A 25,066-nucleotide genomic window follows, 5' to 3' on the forward strand; every position below is an offset into this window, starting at 1 on the left:
CAAAAACCCTAAGATTTCGCACAAATTAATGCCATGTTGGGTGTTAACGATAGAGTAGAGTTTATGGACTCCACTGATTCATCAGAAAGCCTTTAAAGACTATATAAAGATAAAACTCTCCTCCATGAGTTATTGTTCAGTGATAAAAGTAATAATATAATCATGTTGGTGAGAAAATATTATTATAGCAGTAACATCCATGGAGTTAGCACTCACCATAGAAGGTCCATGTAAATAATAATAGCTATCACTGTGAACCTTAAATCTCCTTAACTCCAGCTTTCGCAATGAATTGTGGTAATGTGTTCCATCTCCATGTACAAAATTAACTCTGCAAACTCCCTCCTCACCACATCTTTACCTAACTTCCAAAAATGGCTTCTTGTTCTTTCAATCTCAATGTATTAATCTGATAGAATTGCTTGCCAGCTTAAACATCTGTCATCTCACCTCTTTTCCACTAAATTCCCTGAACTTCTCCTAATAATATTCCAGTCCTCACAATGCCCTAGTCTCTCATCTCTGTACTTGGATATTTCCATATCAACAGATTTTGCCAACCTAAACCAGAATGATAATCTACTATCCATGTTACCTATCACTTACAGAATAACACAAAATATTTTGGATGTCAGATCGAGCTTCTATTCTTTGTATTTATTTACAGTTTTCCTTTACAGTGTTCCTAAAATTCACAAATAAAGTACCAACTTCATATAAAACTAAACACTTTCATAGGTTATTTACATCCTTATTGGTAATACATAATTTGTGAAAAATCCAGAACAGTCTGCATCTATTGACAAAGACTTGTCATTCCACTCTTTGCAGAAATCTTCACTTGCTTCAGGAAAAATTCTCTAGAAGATAACCACTCTTTCAACCATTGGATATAGAGATCACAGATACATACACACACCAGCAAACTCTGAGCTAGCAAATGGCTTGCCCATCACCATCTTTGGTAAAACTTAAGCTTTCATTTTACATCTGCTCTCCTCTAATCAAGTAAGAACATGACCAGCCACTGGTCATGTTCTTGCATGATACATAGTTCAAACCCAAGCACATTTAACCAACTTCACCTTCTTCCTTCATTCCATCTATGATATTCTTTGGAACAGCTTTCCCTATAATGCCTCCTAATGAATACAATCCCCTGCTTTTCAAGAAACTTTATATAAAAAAACTAGATTTTGTACAAATTACTGGTTGTTAACTATATGGCAAAGTCAATGGACTCTGCTGTTTCATTAGAAAGCCACATGTTTAAGTGTTGTTATTAGAATTCTATTTATTTGACGTATGTATAAACATTTATGTTATCTACATTAATAAATCAAATTCAAATAAATATTTAATTTTTTTATTTTAAAATACATAATGTTAACGAATAAAATTTAATGCTCTTAACCCTTAATGCTACAAATTGTGTCCCGGTTTTTTTGTTTTAAAAAAATGGGATCCCTATATCCCTCAGTGCACCTGTAACTTGTCTTATATAGGTGAAACTGGACACATAATTCCTATCTGGAAAAAGGGACATAAACAGCACATTAGACTTAATAACTAGTAAATCTGGCCTTTATGATAATGCCCTGAATACTGTGTATAGAATTGACCAGAAAGGTTCATTATATCATGCCAAAGCATTGTATGAGCACAAATTTAAGGACGTCTGTGAAATTAGAGTGCTACAGGATCTTAGCCTTAATATAACAAACACGTATGTTAAATTATTGTTTAGGCCCACAATTAAAATAATGGTTAACCAGATCAGTGTCACTTTGGCATACTATTTGAATTGTAAGTCTCTCTCTCTTTGTGTGTGTGTGCATTAGATGACCTTAATATGAATATTGCAAGGTCATGAAATTAATTATTCTTAACCCAGTAGTTGTCTCCATAATTTATCAAAATGAAAACTATTCTGTGATCCCTGTGGGTTTGTTATGGTGGGAGTGGACTTGTGGCAGCTCTGTAGATTGTAACATCAAAGATATGAGTCCACTTGTAGGTTTTTCATTTAAAAATCAGTGCATATAAATAAAGTTGCATGAAGACATTTTTATCAGATTTAAGCATCCATCTACACTCAGAGATATCAACTACAATACAAACATTCTGTAGGCTAAATAAACATCAGTGAAGTTTTGTAAGTACAAAGCTTGTTCAATATTACTGAAGTTTAAAAACTCATTTCAAAAAAAAAAAAATTAGGAGAGAATGCTAATTAGTGGAAATATTTTTACCTCCACCATTGAAAAAGTTGTACAATATGTTACTATGGGGCAGGCTAAGGAATTTTAATTTTTCTTATTAGATTTTTATATAATTTAGAAACCCAGAGACCAGAAAGCTTTTTATATTCCAGACCTCCAATAAGTGAGACCATAGTCTCACAATGGATGAGAAATTTCATTCCCCAGTATGAAGGATGTGAATACAGATCTGTCTTACCTAAGAGTATGTTTATTATGTCTTCCTATGGAACTTGCAAAATAATTTTCTTAGCCTATCAATAAATACAGTAAAACACCGTTTTTACGTTCCCACAATTTACATTTTCCTGCCATTTACGTCATTTTCCATTGGTCCCATTTTAAGGCCTATTCTTATGATATATTGTTTTCCCACCATTAACAACTTGATGTGGACGTTTTTTCCTAGGGTGGCAATACTGATTTTCGAATCGATTTCTGCGGAAATCTGCGCATTTCTGTTCTTAGATGGCATTTCTTTCAGCTGTAGTTTCGTTTTTCTGCCATCACAGTGACTTGCATGCTTGCAGCAGTAATGTAGTGATGAGTGATATCGTGATTTTTCAATCACAATATGAATTGATATTGCAGAATTTCTGCTACGTAATTTAGCATATGAAAGTTGCTTTCAAGTTGTGGTGGTGGATTATCCATGTTAGTAACATGGAGAAAAAAGACAGAAAATGTATTTCGGTAGATGGAAAGATGGTAGTTCTGCGACGTGTAGATTGGCATGCTGGAACACGTTTGCATTTAGCAAAAGATCTTGGACTCTCCATGTCCACTTTGAACACGATAGTAAAAAACAGGGCACGTATTGAACGCAATGCAAAGCAATCTGGCACTATGTCAAAAAAAAACGAAAAGTAAAAACAATTAAAGATTTTTTTAAATAGATAAATGTAAGTAATTGTAAATTCATTTATTTTCAGTTATTAAATTTTGTAATCTAGTATGTAGACTCATATACTAGCAGTAAGTCATTTTAGCCTTTTTTTTTTTTTTTTTTTTTTTTTTTACATTTCCTGCTATTTACACTTTTTTCCATCAGTCCCCTGAAAAGTGTAAAAAAAAAGGGGGGGGGGTTACTGTACAAATTTTATTATACATAAATTTAAATAAAACACCATTGTTGTGCATGCCTGTGTGTAAAAATACAGGTATTCTTTAAATTTTATTAAATAAATTTACATTTTCCTGCTTTCCAACTAACATGTGCAGATTCAAATTTCACTCTGGGCATGGATGTCTTTAAGTAGCATGAGGTGAATTTCGTTGCTCGGTATGAGACCACCACCACTGTGTTGGATGTTGGAAAGGCTTGAAAAAGTTCCATGTAAAAAGACAGACTTTGAAAATTGAAAATAGGCAGGAACATTGAAAACATCAGCTGCATCCTAAATAAGGAACCTGTAGAATAAAACATTTTATCTGTTTTATTTATTTGACTCCCAACTTTGCTACAGAATTAGCAAAGTTGGGAGTCAGCTGAATAAATTTATATTGATGTTAAAGAGAAAGCAATCGAAACGTGTGTGTGTAAAATCACTCCCACATATTAGGCTACAAGGCCTATAGATAGCAAATAAATGCCACATGTTGGCTTGGATCAAGAGCAAACAATTTGATTATTCTTGAGGAGCTGGAGGTTATAGTATAAGATGCTTGAGAAATACTTTGTGTGGAAGGCTATTTCATAGAACTGAGATAGATGGAATAAAAATCGTCTAGGAGTAACAGGTTTGGTGAGTCCACACTTCAACTATAAAAGGATGGCAGCTGTTGTTTGTTTTTCTCTAAGTTCAGTAGAAATGATAGACATAATGGATATTAGTTCTGCTTAACTGTGATTTATGGAAATATCTAGAAGAAAGATAATGTTGAAGCCGATTGTGTGCGAGACATCAGTTGAAGAGAGTTTCTGGGAAATCAGATCATCAATCAACTGGACTGCATCAGGAATTTTTAGAGAAGTCCAACACCCCTAGTTTGGACAGATTTGTACACAGTAAACAACTTGGCATGTAGCAAGTAAAGCAAGTAATGTTTTGGGCAAAGAAAAAAGTATGCCAAGTTTTCTGAAAAAGCTGAAGATGCTGTAGAAGTAACGTGCTTATGCCAGGAAAGACTAGGAATAAGGGTCAATCCAAGAAAAGAGAGAGATGTGGTCTTGACTGTTAAGTTTGGCATTATCAAAAGTAATTGGAGAATGTTCTTTTTGTGAGAAAATGTAAAACTGTCTTGGAAGCTTTGAAGTAACTATGTTGTTGCCACATTGCAGAACAATGTAAAGATGAGTGTTCATCAAATTCCTGAGATGTACCCTCAAGGAATGTACAGGATATGATAGTACTACTTGAAAAATTTACATCATTACTAACTTTCTATCTACAATTTTCCTCCAAATCAAGCTGTTTCATGTCAAACTCCAACATTATCATATCTTTATTTCTATCTTCTAAGGCACTTTTTACCATATCAATCCATCTGAGATTAGCTCTGCTAAAATACATTTTTAGATGCTACAGTGTCAAATTCTTTCCAAATATCCTCGTTTTTAATATGATATTGCCATTGATGCCATCTGTTCATGCCTCTAATCTTTCTCAGGATTCTCATATCTGCTGTCTGTAGTCTTTGGTCAAGTGTTTTACTTCTAACCTGGCTCTCAGATCCATAAGTTAAAATTGGTTTGAACACTGTGTTGTATACAGCTAATTTAGTGTTTTGACTAATTTCTCTCTTATTCCATATAAATTTATTCAGTTGACTTCCAACCATACCAGCTTTGTTGATTCTGTTATCTATTTCCATGTTTAATTTATTTACCATCTTCACTAAAAATCATGCCTAAGTAGCTGAAATGTTTTACTTGTTCTATAGGTTCTCCATTCACAATATAGTTGATATTTTCAATGATTCTGCCTATTTTCATTGTCTTTGTCTTTTTATTGCTGACCTTCATACCATATCTATTACAACAGCTATTCAGTTTAGTCAAGGAAGCTGACAGACTTGTAGAGGATTTATTTAGAAGTATGACATCATCTGCATAAAGCAAAGAGCTGGGATTAACATCTCCAGTTTTGAAATCACGTTTAATACCACTTTCCTTCATCATGTGATCCATATAGATAATGAATAACAGAGGGGACAATGTACATCCTTGTCTGACACCAGATTTAACATAAAACCATCTTCCTGTACTTCAGTTCTAACTGCTGACTTACAACTCAAATAAAGACTAAGTATTGTTTGATATAATGCCCTCTAGGCTCCTTCTCATATGCGTTTTCCAAATTTACAAAACTTAAATACAGATCATTGTTATTATATTCCCATGATTTCTCCACTATTTGTCGTAAAGTGAAAATCAGATCCTGACAGCCTCTATTTGGCCTGAATCCAGCTTCTTCTTCACCAAGCTTCTCTTCCACAATTCTTCTCAACTGTTTCTCAAGTATACTTGAACATATCTTACCAGGAACACTCAATGGAGAAATACCTCTCATATTCACTTTTATTTCCCTTTTTATATATGGGTACTATGATAGCTCTGCTCCAGATTGCAGACATTAAAGTCTCTGCTGTTAGGGAACTTGGATTGTATGAAATCAAGCTTCACAAATAAGAAGTCAAAAGAAATCAGATTGATTACAAAAGTAGAGACTGCAGATAAATGAGACATGATGAGACGAGAAAATCTTAAGCCATGGAAAGTCATAAAGGGGGAGATTCGAGGTTAGGCATTCTGTGACAAGAATGTCAGATTGCACAAAAGCACAAGAACCATCATCAATCATTGTTTTTGAAGGGAATAGCTATGATAAAAACTTGATATGCAGATAAAACTTTTAAAAGCTAAATAATACATTAGGCATGATAAACATCCGAAATTACCTTGAGAGGAAGCTGACAATGCTCAATCAACATATCACAGTTCTGTCTTCTTTTCAATTGCTTTTCCACAGTGGCCACATCCTGGTGGCATTGATTTCTACAGCTTGAGTTGGTTGGGAAGAAATCCAGTTGTAAATCAAGGAAATGCACTTTAAATCTCATTGAGGTTATTAGCTTAGTCATTAGCGTAATTATCAAGCTGAAATGAACTGACCTTGTCTAGTTTTTTTAATATGTCATGTTGTTATCCATTTTTATAGACCAAATAGAAATATTTTTTTCCCTTCTAGCTTATCATTTAGAATAAATTCTTCAAATGAATCAGTGCCCTGCTGTTCTTATTTAGAGATTTAACAGAATTATTCATTAGGTCTAGTTCAGTGTGAAGTAGCAGAAAAAAAAAGAATCTTGTATGTACTCATTTGGAACATTCTCCTATGTTCTGAATGAGTACATATAACACAGATATTTTTTATACAATGGCAACGTAGTTTGGAATAAAAAGTAAAATGCTCATCAATGTGCTAAAATTTATGCGAATTCTATCCACAAAATGTACTCCTTGCATGTTAGTATTGGTTCCATGGGAGAACTCAGGTGTAAATAATTTCGAATCCCTACTTTGCTGACCGATATGGAAATTTTCAAGCCAGTTGAGATCTCCATTAAGCAAGGTGATGGAATCACATTGTGCAAAGTAATTCATCTACCTAATAATATTCACAATCATCCATGCACACTGATTTTAAACCTTCCTGTTGGTGATAGCCATCATTGACAGGCCAAGAAAGGGCAAAACTTTTGTGAGGTAATCAGTTTTTAAAACACATAAAAGTGGATGTGCACTTAAATGTATTAATTATCATCATCAAATTCCTGCCATGTACCCTCAAGGGGTGTACAGGATATGACAGTACTACATGAAAAAATTACATCATTACTAACTTCCTATCTACAATTTTCCTCCAAATCAGTCTGTTACTTGTCAAGACTCCAACATTATCAGATCTTATATTTCTATCATCTAAGGCACTTTGTACCATATCAATCCGCCTATATCTTGGTCTTCCTCTGGGTCGTTTTCCTGCCAACCTGGCAGAGAACACTTGTTGGTCACCTATAGCAGTCACTGTTATAACGTTGCTTCTCACTGTAACAAACTGAAAGCTTCTATCCAAAGCCCCACATTTGAATGCTATTCTAAAGGAAATTTTTTGTGGCAAACTGTCAGAAACTATTCCCCCAGTCTATTAGTCAGCTGCATTTGTTTAATTAGCAGGGCTTGAAAAATATGTGCATCCATGACAAGTAAGAAATTTTAGTTGTGAAAAAAAGAAATAAAAATCAGGAGTTTTAGTAAATTGTCCGTCTGTTTTTGTTTTTTGTAATGGAATACAGCCCATGCCATTTTATCTTTAGGGGGTGGGGAGTACTTTTGCATTCTGTAAAACAGTCATTTGTGACAAGGTTATCTAGAATATATGCCACTGTTTTAGAGTGGCATCTATTCTAGATTCTATTCTTTTTTTGGAGTGAAAAATCAGAACAGAGAGCTTACTAATGTAGTTGGCAGATTAATGTTAAACTTCAATACTACATAGGCATAAATAAAACAAAGTAACTGTTTTATTGAACTGTAAATACAGTAGTTTTGTAACGGTCTATTTTAAAATAACTTGTTGGCTGAGTGGCATAACTGCTTTCCAATTATAATGAGTTGAGAGTTCAAATTCTGGCATAGGCATGGATGTTGGTGATTTGTTTTTAGAAACATGAAATTCATTGCCTGGGTGATACCACTGCCCTGCTTATTGGCTTCAAAAAATTCCATTTTTGTTGTCTAGAGCAGGGTACCCAGATCGTGGAAAATAAATAAAATTTCAAATTTGTTTTACAAAAAATATTTATATACATTTATTTAATTAATAAAAATAGGAGGAAAAATTCTATCCCACCCACAGTAATAATTTGTAGGTGGGAGTTACATTAATAAGAAAAATGAAAATTATTCTGGTCTTAGTAACCATTCCCATAATGTTTTTTGCACTCTGGAATATTTAAGCAATTGATATGAAGTCCCTAATACATGTAACCTAGTCGTAAAGATACTTCACATGCAAAATTTGTTTGATTACATTTGAGTAAAGGAATTGAAACAAGAATATAATTTCTTGTCGAATATAATCTATTTTATAAAAATCATGATGGCACACGTGTTCCATTTTTGTACACATTTGATTATTTTTTTCAATTGCTATAGGGGAAGAAAATGAAAAAAGGAAAATCTGTGGTTTAGTACAGGGCGTCAAAAAGAATGACCTGATTTCAATCGGGTCATTCTTTTTGAGAATGAGTTAATTCTCATTAACTAAGCGTAGCAGCTATTTGGTCTCTAGTGGCATCTAGCGGTCGTCATATCAAACTCTGAGCCAAGGCCGTTCACATGGTACAAGTCGCATTCATTTGTGGTTCGTGGTTGCAGAGATATACAATTTTAAAATTGGGACATTCTTTTTGAAACACCCTGTATTCAGCACCAGCATACAGAATCATTGTAAGTTCACTGAATTCATTGTTAATTCGAACACATGCAAATTAAAAAAAAAAAAAACTCAGAAACTGATTTCTGTAATATATATATTTTAAAAGGCAAATACTCAGTGTTTTATGATTCGAACTAAGGTAAGCATTACTTTTGCAATTTTCCATGCATTAAGTTGACGAATACACCTTTACACAAAAATTCTACCAAAAAAAATTGCAACTTCATTCCATAAATATTTAGCTCTTTCTACAAATGCACCTACTCAATATGACTGGGGTCAAGTGACTTCACTCCCAATGCATGTATAGACATAACGACTTTAATTTATTCTAGTTTTTATGGTGATTTTGAATGTTTCCACCATCAACATCTGTGTATAATGGCACAGAAGAAACTTTTTCCCCCTTAAAGTTCAAGATTTGCCATAAGTGATAGAACTGTGAAAATGCAGGTTGGTGTTGGTTGTGAGTTCATCAAATGATTCCACAGTTTCAGTGATGGTTAAGGACAGTACACTTAAAAAAATGGAAATTTATTTTTTAAAGTGGAAAAAAGAGTTTTCACCATGACTTCAGTATAAATGTGATAAGGAAAGGTGCTTTGTTTGCCCACAATTCAAAGCTTTGTGTTATAGTTCATCCCACATAGTTGTTCACTTCAGAGAAACTTTTTCAGCATGAAACTTTCAGCTTAAGAACAATTGGTCAAGCCCACATATTAGGTGCGTCAAAGCATTGAATGCTCTAGAACATCCAGAAAATAGTGCATTTGCAGTGTGTGTGTGTGTGTGTGTGAAAAAAATGAATGAGAAAATGATTGCTCACTTAGAAATATGTTGTAACATCACTGTAATTATAATGGCACAGAAGAAACTTTTTTTTTAATAAAAGTTCAAGATTTGCTATGAGTGTTAGAACTGAAAATCATACACTGGTGTTGATGCATGTTCATCAAATGATTCCACAGTTCCAGTTTTAGTGATAATGACATTTCACTAATATGTATATAACATATTATGTATAACAAAGTATTATTGCATATCAGAGTATTTTTATTTTATTAGATGGCTCAACTGATAGGTCAGAGACAGAATATATATAATTAATGTAAGGTATGCTAATGAAGGCAGTATCAATCATTCTTCACTATTACTCCCTTGGATGACAGTACTCTTTCAGGCTACATAAACATCATTAACAAATAACTAAAGATAGTAGATACACTTGGGTTGGAGAAAATGGAAAATGTCTTCGAGGTTAGCGATTTTTTTTTTTTTTTGGAAAAATTACAACTTTTTCACCAGCCGAGAGATACTTTCTTTTAGTAGATATGTTTCCAATGGAAGGATTCGTTTTTAGCTGATTTTACAATCATGGCAGTGTTTGGGTAAAGTGAGAGAGGAGGAGGACCAGAGGCTAGACACTAGAAAGGTAGGTAATGAGAGGATGGTCCCTAAGGACAAGATTAAGTTATAAACTGGCTCATAATATAATGCAGGTGGTCATAAAAGCCATGTCACTCTTTTCATTTTGTCTGTTCCAAGAACTACTCCAGAATTAAGAATGCATAGTTACCAAAATTTGTATAATATATCCATGTAGTATGCTCATTATAGAAAGGACCAATTGTATGAGAATATGCATAAATTAACATTATGGCTTTTTGCTCATTCAGCTGTGATCTTGCTGTTTGTGTGCACCTTACAACAAAGTCAGACTGTGTGCACACACATGCACATATACATGGGGTGTTTAAGGGTCATAGTTGGATAACCAAGAGGAGACCACTACATATTCTTTTAAGAGAACTGGCCAATTTTTCTGTAGATATAATCTTTTTGAATGACAGGCAGTATCAAGTAGAGTGATGTGGGTAAATATCAGAATGGGGAACTGGACAAATTAGACTTGTTTGTGCCTATGCTTCCACAGAAAGTTCTACTTCAAAAATACCTCCAACTTTTTTTTTTTTAAGCATTAGAAAAGGCGTCTAACACAATGAAAAAGGAAAAGTTGGTCCTTGTTGGAGACCTAAACAGCAGAGTAGGAAATGATTTCTAAACATAAAAATATTTCAGGAAAATTTGGAGAAAAGTGAAAAACTACTAATAATAAGTATCTGCTAGATTTCTGTTCATGACATGGACTAATTATTTCTAGCACATTGTTTCAACATAAAAATGCACAAATTCACTTGGCAAGGAGATACATGAAATAAGAAGTGTCTCATTCACTATGTTGTTGTTATTGATAGCAAAGTTTTCCCACTGATTCAGGATTAAAGAGTATACAGAGGATTTGTAATTGGTAGTGATCACCATTTAGTGTTGAGCAGGATGCAATTAAATTTCATATTGTGAAAAGAAGGGTGTGTAAGAAAGTTTTAAAACAAATCCAAGTTAAACACTTTTCAAAGTGAACTGTAGACTCAAATATATGAACATTATTCAATAAAAGAATGAAAGAGTTTTGAAAATAACCAAGTCTCAGAGATTCAGTGGAGATTCAATTCAACAAAACATTGCTAGATTCAACCAGAGAAGCATATGGTGAGCTTGTCTGCAAGGATGGAAATATCAGAACTCCATAATGGGCTCAGGAAGCTAAAGGCAATCATGCAAAAGAAGATAAGCATATCGAAAGTTCCTAGCAAGTAAGTCAACTTGTGATCTTGGAGAATACAGAGAAAAATTTAAAGTGAAGCACTGTGTAAAACTAGCTAAACAAAAGTCAGGGGAAAACTTTGTTAAGAACTTAGAAAATATCAGGAAAGCAGCAAAATATTCTGGAGGCTGTTGTAAAATTTAGAAACCCTCCAACAAACAGGTTGCAGGTTTGAATCCCACTGCAGGCATGGATGTTTGTGATTATCATACCTTGTGTACTTCTATAACCTTTGTTATAGCTTATGACCTTTGCTGTCCTTGTGACATAAAAACATAAACCATCTGCTAAATGAAATGAGGATTGACAGAATGGTGGTAGAAACATTCAACAGGAATGCAATAAGGAATACATATCAATACTTGAAGAAAACGCCATCAGAAATGTGAAAAGGGAGTTGGAATAGATGATATTTGATGAGAAATCTTCAAATATAGAAGTATATTTGAGTTTTATAGTGACTACACTGCACAATTCAGAAGGCCTGATCATAGGGTCGAATTACTGATGACTGGAGTAGAGCTCTCATGGTACTCAACTATGAAATGGAAAATAAAATAATGTGAGAATTATAAAGGAATTTCTTTAATGCGCTTTCATGGTAGTATTTATGCAAGTATACTTGAGAAATGATTGAGAAAAATTATAGAAGGGAAGTTTGTAGAATAAGGTGGATTCCGGCCAAATAGAGGTTCTACTTGAAGTGAAATAGTTGAGAAATCATGGGAATATAACAAGGATCTCTATTAAAGTTTCGTAGATGTGGGAACAATAGGTTACACAGAAAGAGAAAGTAAAAAGGATTGGATCTCAAATGAAGTTAAAAGGTTAAGCGATCAAAGGAAAAGCATGAAACTAAAACAGAATTATAACAGAAATGAATATAATAGATTAACCAGAGAAATTAGAAAATTAGTTAAAAGAGACAAGAATAACTGGTTAGAAGAAAAATGCAAAATGGCAGAAAAGCTATCAAAAGAAAATAACCTTCATGGATTACATAAACAAATAGACCAAATTAGTAAGACACAGACAACAAAAATTATAATGATCAAAAACAAAGAGGGACAACTAATTGAAAGTAAAACAAAAAGAATGGCCAGATGGGAAGAATACTTCAAAGATACAGGGTGTTCGGGATAAATTTGACAGTTTCGTAAGGAAAAAGAAAATCTTCTTTGTATCTATTAAATTTAATGAATTGACAAAAAAACATTACAGGCAGAGTTAATTACAATACTATCAACAAGATTTACTCAAAATAACCACCATTAGCATCGATCACAGCTTCAATTCTGCTTCGGAACCTCGAACAAGCTGATGCTACAGTCTCCCTGGGAAGGGCCGCAAAAACGGTTTTAATTTTATCCATTAACTGGGCTTTTGTATTACTGGAAGTGCGATTGGTGTCTTTTTCAACTGCGCCCCATACAAAATAATCCATGGGGTTAAGGTCTGGGGAGTTTGGAGGCCAAACATTTGGACTGGTGAAGTCGTAGAAATTTTCAGACAACCATTTTTGACTTTTCCCAGAGGTGTGGCAAGGGGCCGAATCCTGCTGCCATACATACGGCCTACCATTGGCTACCCTTGTTATCCAGGGCTTGACTACAGTTAGCAACTCCACGAACAAAGCCCGAATTCCAATGCCAGGGTTCTTCAACACCTGTTCCTGCAGATTTGCGAGGAATTCTGCTGTACGAACGCAATCAGATCGTCTGCTAGGGATCTTTCTTCTTGCTACATCCTCGTAGTCACCATTGCAAGTCTCTAGTTCATGCCTGATTGTTTTTACTGTATTCAGGGAGCATTGGGCAGCAGTCGTAATATCCTTATTTTGATGGCGGGCACGAATCATCATGATACAAGTTATTCTCTTCCATGATTCAGGTGGGTTCCAGCTATCCATCCTTTCTGACATCTTGTATATGAATGAAGAAGGGTCCAAACTTTTAAATGAAGAGAAGTGTGTGTTAATACATGTAACTTACGGAAAAATATAATTAATTATAAATATGTCAAATTTATCCCGAACACCCTGTATATATAATAAAAACAGCTCCCAGGATATTAAGATTTCAGCCATTGAAATGGAAGAGGAAACAAATATCTTTAACCAAAAAAATAATAGCGCACAGCATAGAAAAACTCAAAACTAGGAAAGCACCTGGCATTAATCAAATACATGCAGAATTCTTAAAAGCAGGAAAGGAACAACTTTTGGAACCATTAAAAACATTATTTGAAAGGATCTACAAAAACAAAGCAGTGTCTACTGATTGGACCAAATCAGTCCTAACTCCTATATACAAAAAAGGAGATAAAACAGAATGCAATAATTACAGAGGCATTAGCCTCCTCAGTATTCCAAGTAAGGTTTTTACGAAAGTATTCCAAAAACAAATTAAGTCATATATAGAAATGGCACTAGGAGAGGAACAAGCCAGTTTCAGACCAGGGCGAAAGACAATTTATCAACTATTCACCTTAGGATAGCTAACAGAAAAGACACTAGAGTACAACCAAAGTTCCTACATAAATTTCATAGACTTTTGTCAGGCATTTGATTCAATCCGTAGATGAGAACTATGGAAGAATTTGGAATTCCCAACAAAACCATAAGAATAATAAAGAATCTGTATGAGAAATCTGAAAGTGCAGTACAAACGGAGGACACCTTAACCAATTGGTTCCACACAGAGAGTGGAGTAAGACAGGGATGCAATCTGTCACCAGACCTGTTTAATCTTACACTGGAAGAAGCAACCAATAAGGCCTTAAACAATGAAGACTCCGAAATCAAAATATATGGGGAAAAATGTGACAAATTTAAAATTTGCAGACGACATTGCATTATTTGCAAGCATAGAAGAAAATCTACAGCGAATTTCTGATAAAATAAAGGAGTGTATAAAATCTAGATTAAACATAAATATAGACAAAACAAAAATTATGCAAATAGGAAAAAGAAGCATCAATCTGGAAATTTAGTAAGAATCTAGAGCAGGTAGATAACTTCACCTACCTTGGAGGAGTTGTACAATGGTGAAATTATAAAAGATATAAACAGACGAATCAGTCAAGCATCCCAAACTTTTGGATGACTTAATAAAATATCGAAGTCAAGAGACATCAAACAAGTAACAAAAGTAAGAATCTATGAAACAATGGTCCTCTCAATATTTCTCTATGGAAGTGAATGCTGGAATCTCAAAAAGGCAGAAGAGAAAAAATTATTAGTTACTGAAATGGGTTGGCTAAGAAGATTACTTGGAGTATCTCTTCTGGATCGACTAAGAAACGAAGACATAAGGAAACGACTAAAACAAGAAATGACAATAATAGACAAAATCCAATAAAGAAGACTGCGATGGTTTGGCCATGGGAACAGAAAGACTACCATCTAAAGCTCTGAATACAACGATGGAAGGTAAAAGATCCAAAGGACGGCCCAGAATTAGATGGATAGACAAAAGAGGACCTGAAAACCAAATTACAACAAGCAACACCAAACTGGACAGAATTGTTCGGACTCTCCCAGGACAGACAGAAGTGGAAAGAGTTCATTTGGCCTCATCATCATCCACATAGATGATGGAAAAGAGAAGATGATGATGTGGAAAAGGCATATGACAAGGTGCCAAAAGGAAAATTATTGCAAACATTAGTTATATGGTGGAAATGGAACATTAGCACTACTTAGTCTATGTCTGAGTTGTAAGTCAGCAGTTAGATTTGATGGGGCTGCAGGAAGATGGTTTGATGTTAAATCACATCTCTTGAAGACAAGGGTGTACATTATCTCCACTGTTAATCATCGATGGATCACATTTATGAAGGAAAGTGGTATTAAATCTGATATTAGAATTGGAAATATCAAACTTCTCTCTTTGCTTTATGTAGATATTATACTCCTAAACAAGTCCAATGCTAGTCTCCAGGATTCTTTAAATAAACTGAATAACAGCTGTAATAGCTGTTTGATATAAAAATCAGCAATAAAAAGATACAATAAAAATAGGCAGAAACATTGAAATCATCCACTACATCCTGAATAGAGAACCCACAGAACAAGTAAAACATTTCAAGCTATTTGGGCACAATTTTTTAGTTAAGATGGCCAATTAAATATGGAAATAGCTTGAAATGTTTTACTAGTAAAACTGGTATGAAAGGAAGTCAACTGAATAAATTTATAGAGGAATAAGAGAGAAATTAAACAAAACACTAAACTAGCCATATACAAGACATTGTTCAAACCAATATTAACTTGTATGCTTGGTTGGAAACAATACTTGATCGAAGACTGGAGACCACGGATACAAGATATGAGGAATATTATGAGAATTAACAAACGGCATCAATGTCAGTTTCATAGTAAAAATGACAATAGTCTGAAAGAACTTAACATTGTTAGCATCCAAGGGGTATTAGCAGAGCTAATCTCAGGTTCTATGGATGCTTAAAAAGTATTGGAGAGGAAAGATTAGCAAAACATGTTCTTTGCCAGGATGGTAGGAAGAAAATCCAGAAGACGACCAAGATTTAGTGGATTGACACAGTTAAGTGGCTGAGAAGACATAGATGATCTGATAATATTGGAGCCTTGACAGATAAGAGATTCGTTTGGAGAATAATTTTTGATAAGTTAGTAATGATATAACTTTTTCATGTTGTACTGTCATAATATCCTATAACCTCCCCTCCCCCCTCCTATTATAATCAGGAATTTGATGGTGATACAAAAGGCAGAATAGCCTATAGCAAAAAATGCTGTGTAAGCATTTAATACTACTCAATGTGAACAATATTTAAAATCATGAACTTTCTTTAAAACAGATTGCTGTACACACCATTATTTTGCTAATTTTCAGCATTCAAGCAAATCTATATTTGGAGAACATAGATTTGCTTGAATATATACCTGTGTATAATTAATTATACATCTATTCCCACATCTCTGAACTCTAATGGTGTCCTAGTGGACAGCTGTGACTGAAACTTGATAATATACACATGCTGTGTAACTTATTTTTGTATTCAGAATTTAAATGTTATCAGTTTTTCTGTGTCCTCCCTGAAAGAAGCTCAGGATATATTGTGGGAAATATATAGGAGTAATAAATTATATTTAGTTTTCTATTATATATGTGTGAAGCTGCTATTCAAAAAAATTAGTATAATAACTTCTAAAAGGCCTGTATGGCTATAATTGTTAGCATAATTGCTGAGGGAAGTGAGTAATCCAGTTGTGGCATTTGCTTTCCAGCACGTGTTAAATCATCATCACAGACCATGGGCACACTGCCCATTGGTGTCCGATGCCTCCTTCCACCTTCCTTTGTCCAGTGCACAGTGTCTCAGTTTCTGTAAACCCATTCCACACCAGTCCTTTGTCGGCTGTCCTTTTCTGTAGTCTACCTCTTCTGTTTACCCCATCCATAATACCAAACATGAATGTCTTTATCTTCCAGTTCTCGCTCATTCTGCAGATGTGTTTTTCCAAAATTCCAAATAATTGCAGCTTCCATTGTATAATTTTCTCAATTAAATTCTCTTTTGGTTGTATCTTCCAATGGAGCTCTTCATTGGTGATTTTCTGTATTCATCCTATTCTTAGAATTTTTCTGTAACAAGTTCTTTCAAATGCCAAAATCTGTTAAATGACTATTAATAATTTTATTGGTGTTTTATTGCTGTAGCATAGATTTATAGACACCAGTTACATATTTTGTGTTGTATTTTATGACTTGAATGCACTTCAGTTTTTTTTTTTATTGCTTATGGTCATGTATTACAGAAAAAGTTTTTTGTTTGTTTTCATGTATCATAGACTGGCAAATACAACAATATAGAAGATGTTAACATATTTGCTTTTTTTTCCTGGTCATTACTCAATTAAAAATCAGCCATAGCATTGTCAAAAGCTTAAAAATTGACCAGGACTGGGATTGAACATGTGACTGTGGTATTTCATCTAGGCTAACCACAATTTTTCATGCCTTGTTAATTATACAACTGATCATGGTTCAGTTTAGTGCAATTCAGACAAACAGTTTAAGTGCATCGCAGATAATATTGCACAATTTAGGCATTTCAAAAAACTGTTCGTCACGTTTTCTGGAAAAAAAAATATTTTGGGCATTGAAGACAATTTACTGCTTTGTACTTTTTCCAAACATTTGATTTGATCAGCTATGTTTATGAAGTATTTTTTGGATTATCTGATTACTTTCCTTCAGATACACCACACTTTATTTTACTTTTTTTTTCTATAAATTGGGTAACATATATTAAGCAGTCTTATACAAAAAATTGGAAAGAAGGGATAATTAAACTAATTTCATAGCCCCACCCCCTTAATGCAACTGTTTTGTGATACTGTTGCAAAATTTCATTTAAAATTAAAGAATAAAAAAAAATTATTTTATAAAATATGGTAATTATTGGTCATCATCAAATTCCTGACATGTACCCTCAAGGGGTGTATAGGATATAATAGTACTACATGATAAATTTACATTACTAACTTCCTATCTACAATTTTCCTCCAAATCACTATGTTACTTGTCAAGACTATAACATTATCAGATCCTATATTTCTATCGTCTAAGAAACTTTGTACCGTATCAATCCACCTATATCTTGGTCTTCCTCTGGGTCGTTTTCCTGCCAACCTGGCAGAAAACACTCATTTTGGTAATCTTTCCTCACCATTTCTGTTTAAATGACCATACTACCTGAGATTAGCTCTGCTAATGCATTCCTGGATACTGACAATGTCAAGTTCTTTCCTAATATCCTCGTTTTTAATATGATATTGCCATTGATGCCATCTGTTCATGCCTATAATCTTTCTCAGGACTCTCATATCTGCGGTCTCTAGTCTTTGGTCAAGTGTTTTACTTCTGACCCAGCTCTCAGATCCATAAGTTAAAACTGGTTTGAACACAGTCTTGTATACAGCTAATTTAGTGTTCCGACTAATTTCTTTCTTATTCCATATGAATTTATTCAATTGACTTCCCACGATACCAGCTTTGCTGATTCTGTTGTCTATTTCTATATTTAGTTTACCATCTTCAGTAAAAATTGTGCCTAAGTAGCTGAAATGTTTTACTTGTTCCACAGGTTCCCCATTCACAACACAGTTGACATTTTCAATGATTCTGCCTATTTTCATTGTCTTTGTCTTTTTATTGCTGACCTTCATACCATATCTATTACAACAGCTATTCAATTTAGTCAGAGAATCTTGCAGACTTGTAGCAGATTTATTTAGAAGTATAACATCATCCGCATAAAGCAAAGAGCTGACATTAACATCTCCAATTTTGATATCAGGTTTAGTACCACATTCCTTCATAATGTGATCCATATAGATAATGAATAACAGAGGGGATAATGTACATCCTTGTCTCACACCAGATTTAACATTAAACCATCTTCCTGTACTTCCTTCAATTCTAACTGCTGACTCACAACTCAAATAAAGACTAAGTATTGCTTGATATAATGCCCCATTGACACCATATAACTGCAGCGTATTGAATAGCTTCTCTCTTGGCACCTTGTCATATGCCTTTTCCAAATCGACAAAACTTAAATACAGATCTTTGTTATATTCCCATGCTTTCTCGACTATTTGTCGTAAAGTGAAGATCTGATCCTGACAGCCTCTATTTGGCCTGAATCCAGCTTTTTCTTCACCAAGCTTTTCTTCCACAATTCTTCTCAACCGTTTCTCAAGTATACTTGCATAGATCTGGCCAGGAACACTCAGTAGGGAAATACCTCTGTAATTCTCACATGCAGTTTTATTTCCCTTTTTATATATGGGTACTATGAGAGAGCTCTACTCCAATCATCGGGAATTTGTCCCTATGTCCAAGTTTTCTGAAATATGTAGTGCAGCCACTGTGGGACTTTTATACCACCATACTTCAGCATTTCTGGTTGAATAACATCTACTCCTGCTGCCTTTCCACATTTCAAACCTTTGATGGCTTTTTCTACTTCAAGTATGGATATGTATTCCTGACTGTATGCCTGTTGAGTTTTTTTTTTACCACTGTGCTATCACTGCTTGTTTCATTTAGCAATTTTTTGAAATAATTATTCCATACTTCAAGGATATCTTTTTCTCCCATTTTCATGTCACCTTTATCATCTTTAACTCCTTTTACAGCACTCTTTCCTCTATTTCTAAGCTTCTTCAACAACCTCCAGAACATCTTACCACATTCTTGATATTTATTGTCTGTGTTCTTGCCAAAGTCCTCCCATGACTTTTGTTTAGCTAGTTTTACACAGTGTTTCACTTTCTTACATTTGTTTGTGTATTCTCTAAGAGCAAAAGCTGACTTATTTGCCAGGAATTTTTGATATGCTTTCTTCTTTTCCTTCACTGTCTGTTTAACTTCCTGTGTCCACCGGGAGTTCTGATTTTTCTATCCTTGCAGATTACCTCACCACATGCCTCTCTGGCTAAATCAATCAGGATTTTCTTCAAGGCTTGCCTCTGAATCTCCAAGGTTTGGTTCCTGTTCTCAAACTCTTTCATTTTTTCTTCAACAATCTTTGTGTATTTTAATCTACAGTTCATATCTGAGAGCTGCTCAACTTTATTCGCTTTAAAATTTTCTTACATGTTATTCTTTTCAATATGAAATTCAATTTTATCCTGCTCAAGACTAAATAGTGATCACTTCCAATTTCAAATCCTCTGTACACTCTGGTTTCCTGCACCAGGGAGAAAACATCACTATCAACAATAACATAGTCAATGAGACTTTTCTTATTCCTTGCTTTTTCTCTCCATGTGAATTGGTGCACATTTTTATTTTGGAACATGGTGTTAGTAATAACCAGTCCATGTGCTGAGCAGAAATCCAACAGGTATTTACCATTTTTATTAGTTTTGCTCTTTTCTCCAAATTTTCCCAAAATATTTTTGTATGTCTGACATCACTTCTGACTCTGCTATTTAGATCCCCAACAAGGACCAACTTTTCCTTTTTCATTGTGTCAGTAGCTTTCTCTAGAGCCTCAATAAATTCTCCCACTTCTACCTTAGTGGAGCATTCTGTGGGACCATAGGCACATATAATTCTCATTTTCCAGTTTCCCATTCTGATATTTGCTCATATCACTCTACTGGAGACTGCCTGCCATTCAAGAAGATTAGCCTCGTATTTAGTTGAATACTATGGCTACTCCTTCTTTTCCCTGATTGTCATTGCCTGAATATAACATTTTATACTTATTGCTTAGAAAGATCTCACCAGTTTTTGTCTTTTTTGTTTCAGTCACCCCTATTATCTCAATCTGGTATTTATCTAATTCCTCAACTAGCTCCATTTCTTTGCCATTCAGGCTTCTTATGTTGATAGTAACGATCTTCAACTCTGGTGATATTGAGTTGGCGGTATGTTTTATGGTTTGTTCCAGTAGCTGACTTTTTGCTGTTTGCCCTGGTTCCCTGGGGTAAACAACGGGTTCCTTGTTTAACAGGGCAATGCTCCAGCTGGCATGAAATTTTGTCATGTTGTACCATCATTTTTGTATATTTGTTTAAGCCAATAAGAATACAATTTGGTCGGCTAAATCCCAAATCGCCAGCCTATCCTTATTCGTTCAGTATCCAGATAGATACCGAACATGGTTCACCACGAGAAGGTGAGGATTGGACATTAGGTCAGAAGCCCTGGTCAGTTCTTCGCATTCCTTTAAAGGCTATTTGAAGGTCTCCTCTCAGTTATACAGCTTTGACCCTTAAGCATCCCAGTAATTATTGGTAAAGTATACAATACATTAGCCCTGCCAGTCTTAATGTATGGAAGCGAAATCTGTACAATAAAACAAAAAGACAAACAAAGATTAATAACAGCAGAAATGAAGTTTATGAGAAAAACTGCAAAATATACCCTATTTGATCACAAAAGAAACTAAGAAATTATGAAAGAATTAAACCAAGAACCAGTAATAGAAAAAATTTAAAATTATAAACATAAATGGATGGAACACGTTCATAGAATGAAAACAGAAAGATTACCAAAACAAGCCTTAAAGTACAAGCATTAGACAAAAGAAAACCAGGACGTCCTCTTAAACGGTTCAACAATGACTTCTAAGCCCGGAACAAGCCCCTTGACCAGATTTAGGCCTAAATCCTTGATACGCATGATGGTAATTATTATTAAAACAGTTGTAACTTTGTTATAAAATATTGCCAAGTTTTGGTAGCATTTTGTAATGTAAAGAGACAATGCATGGTGTCGACAGGTTTTAATGTTTGACTACTGAAGTACGTTTTAACCAGTAGATTAAAAGAAATTATCATTATTTTACTTTAAGAGACTGTAACTATATAATACACTTTCTTACCTGAAATTTATTTTCCATGTCTCAACTCAATGGCACTCTCCTTATGAGGAGAGTGCCATTGAGTTTAACTAGCAATTTGAAGAGAGTGCACTCATGCACAACTAGTTAGAACCAAACAACACAACTAGTTTAAGTTGTTTGGTTTCATTGTTATGGAGATTGAAATGAGAATATGAGTTCCTTTTAGATTGGAGATTTAAAAAAAAAAAGTTAAAGGAACAGATTCCAAGACATACATAATTAATTTATCTGAAATTGTTTCTTCTTTCAAATGCTGACCTACCAGAAGATAAAAATATACTTTTCCGAACTTGTGCTGCTCAAAAGTTTGGAGAGGATAAATTCAGGTGGTAGGGTTTTTTTTTTTTTTTTTTTTTTTTTTTTTTTTTTTTTTTTTTTTTTTCATTCTGCATTTACTTTCAGTCATTAGATGAAACTGAAGACAGAACATTTGTTTCATGTAGAGAGATGTGTTTTCTTCAAATTAGTAGTGTTTTTTTATGAAGGAAACTATTCAGACAAAAAAAAAAAAAAAATGAAGCGATTTCATTGAGTAATAGAAGATTATTGAGAGAACTGTAAAGTCAGAAGTTTATTCTAAGTGTTTCTCTTCATTGATACTTTTCCGAAGCAGAGTACATTCTCTGATAGTGTTTACACTTATGTCTGCTGAGTTATTTCTTTCTTTTTGCAAATAATGTAAACTTTGAATCAGAGTGAGATGACTCTCATTTTGGAACTGATTGTATTAGTATTAAAAAGTCAAAGTTAATATTAGAAAGGATTTGCAAAGAAATTTCTCTTTGTTTTGCTATTAGTTTTTGTATTCTTGAAATTAAATTTGCATGTTTGAGAGAAGGTATCTCTTATGAAATCTATATGAATGAATTTTGTGTTAATAATTATATTTGTATAATATTTAATATTTATTAAAGAGTATTTCTTTTGTATTACAATTCTGTTGTCTTATTTATGAGACTAAGTGAATATAATATGAGATTTAAGTTTTGGGATAAAACCAGTACTATTTTAAAGTAAATATATTGTATAGAAAATAATGCTTATGGTATGTATGAACCAAACCTTTGTGGCGTGGAGTCGCACACAATGGAAAAATGCGCATAAAAATATTTTTTCATCATTTTTACAATTTATTCTACTAAGTATTTGTGTTAGTCTCTTAATGAAGCATTCTTTATAAAATATTAATTGATCAATGGAAAACTATCTGAATGTATTTTTGTTAGGTGCAAATTATTTTATAAGAAAGAAGGAAATTTTATAGAGAAAGGTGTTGGAGTGTTGTATTTGAAGCCACTGGATCAGAAAACACAGTTGTTAATCAGAGCAGATACAAATTTAGGTGAGTATTGAATTTCTGTTTTGAGGCAATTAATCATTGAGTGATGGCTAATCATTAATTGCCTGTAATATGTTAGAATATAAATATTATGTGTGGCTCACTTTTCTGTATTTATCTGCATTATGATTTTAGATATTACATTTAGTGTTTATTAGATAATGGGCAGAGATTTTGAGTAGAATGAAGGATGATATTCTTTGTTTGTGCAAAAATTATTTTGATAACTTAGTTGAATATATGCTTGGATCAGGAGATTGAAAACAAAAGAGCATACAAATTGAGGTTGTATATACCCATATGTGTCTCTTTGTACAAAATGTTCTTTCATTTATAGAGGAGGAAGCTTGCAACAGTTTATGTGAGTTACCCGAAGAAGAAAAAATGGACACTAGCAGTATAATCTTGGACGGGATGTTTGTAAGGGGAAAAAAGTCAGTGTTTTGGAAGAATATTTAAAATTGTCTGATGTTATGGTGGGTAGATCAATAGTTTCTTGAGTTACAAAATATACTTCAGCATCAGTTACAATTTACATAGGCTTTAATTTTTATTTTTTTCCAAAATCGAAAAGGCAAACAATTTTGCATTCGAAACATAAAAATCACTCAGGAAGGTAATGTTATTCAGATAGATTGAGTGTGCAGAAAGTAATGATTCAGGGATAAAAAATTATTTTGAGATCAGTGAAGATAGTGATGCATTTTAGACCAATTTTGAGCCTGAGAAGATCAAAAAGCAACCATTCCAGAATTTGCATTCTTTGCATAGTGGTACTTTTGCATGAATGCACAATAACTACTGAGCCATAGCTCAGTCAGTATAAACAAAGCCCTTTGGTTGGAAAGACCTGGGTTCGATTCCCATCCATGACGTGAAGAACATTTATATGGTCTCTATTAAACATACAGAAGTAGGGGGTTTTTTCACCCAGAAACTCTGGATTTTTTTTTTGTCCCTCAGAACGGGCAAACCACCCCCCTTGAACACAATTGATTTACAGCCATAAATACTTAAGATCCAGCCATGGGCCTGATTTGTCAGCTATATCCTGATCCCAAGCCCAAATGAAATGGATGGGGTTGACGAAAGCAATGGTGAACTGCCCTGTAAAAAAAAAAAAAAAAAATCTCGCCAAAAACACTTTGGCAAGAATACTACCCTACAAAGTTAACGAGAGTCGGACATGATGAAAGGTTAAATCATCACAATAACTACCAGAGGCTGTTTCCTCACCTTTCAGACTAGTTCTGTATACCTCTTGTTGGGTTATCTGTTTTGTGCCATCAACTTGACACATATTGAGGCCAGTACATATAATCTTACAACCTGAGAAAAGGTTAACTACAGCATAGTAAATCTGATAAAAGTTAAACTCCACAAGCTAGCTGTAAATAGAATAAGAAATACATGTGGATAACCTAAAAATTTTCAGAATTTCTTTTATTGGATTTTTCTTTCTTTGTGTTCTATTGTATGTTCTAAGATTTAATCAGAATACAAACAGCTCTCTCCTACCACATTACTTCCATTTCTCAAGTGGAAATATATCTTTATATACATAGCCTACTGGCCTGGTTAGCTAAGTGATTAGTGTATCCACTCTCCAGCCAAGAGGCTGCAGGTTTGAATCCTGTCATGGATGTTTGTGATTATCCTACTTAACTCTGCATGGAAAGAGTATCTCCAATCTTACTACTTCTTCTGCAGAAGTATTTACTCACGAGAACCCTTTGAGGTCCAGTGATATCACATGTGAATAACTAACACTATACACAGCCTGATATATAGCTCGTTTTGTGTTTGGACTAATTTCATTTATTCCATACAAATTTAGTTGACATCCTACCATACCAGCTTTGCTAATTTTGCTGTCTATTTCTATATTTAATTTGCCATATTCACTAAAAATTGGACCCAAATAGCTGAAATGTTTTACTTCTTCTGTAGG

General features: G+C 34.0%; 1 protein-coding gene across 1 annotated transcript in view; it reads left to right on the forward strand.

The window, feature by feature from the left end:
* Positions 1-25,066, forward strand: part of Nup50 (nuclear pore complex protein Nup50) — a 135,006-nt gene that overhangs the window by 86,112 nt on the left and 23,828 nt on the right. The window contains exon 6 of the mRNA XM_090414331.1: positions 23,003-23,118. Within this exon, the coding sequence (XP_090270457.1) occupies positions 23,003-23,118 (116 nt within the window). The remainder of the gene's footprint in view (positions 1-23,002; positions 23,119-25,066) is intronic.

This window comes from Typopeltis vanoorti, chromosome 25 (genome assembly GCF_054136105.1).
Source record: "Typopeltis vanoorti isolate ZY-2024b chromosome 25, IOZ_Tvanoo_1.0, whole genome shotgun sequence".
Classification (NCBI taxonomy): Eukaryota; Metazoa; Arthropoda; class Arachnida; order Uropygi; family Thelyphonidae; genus Typopeltis; species Typopeltis vanoorti.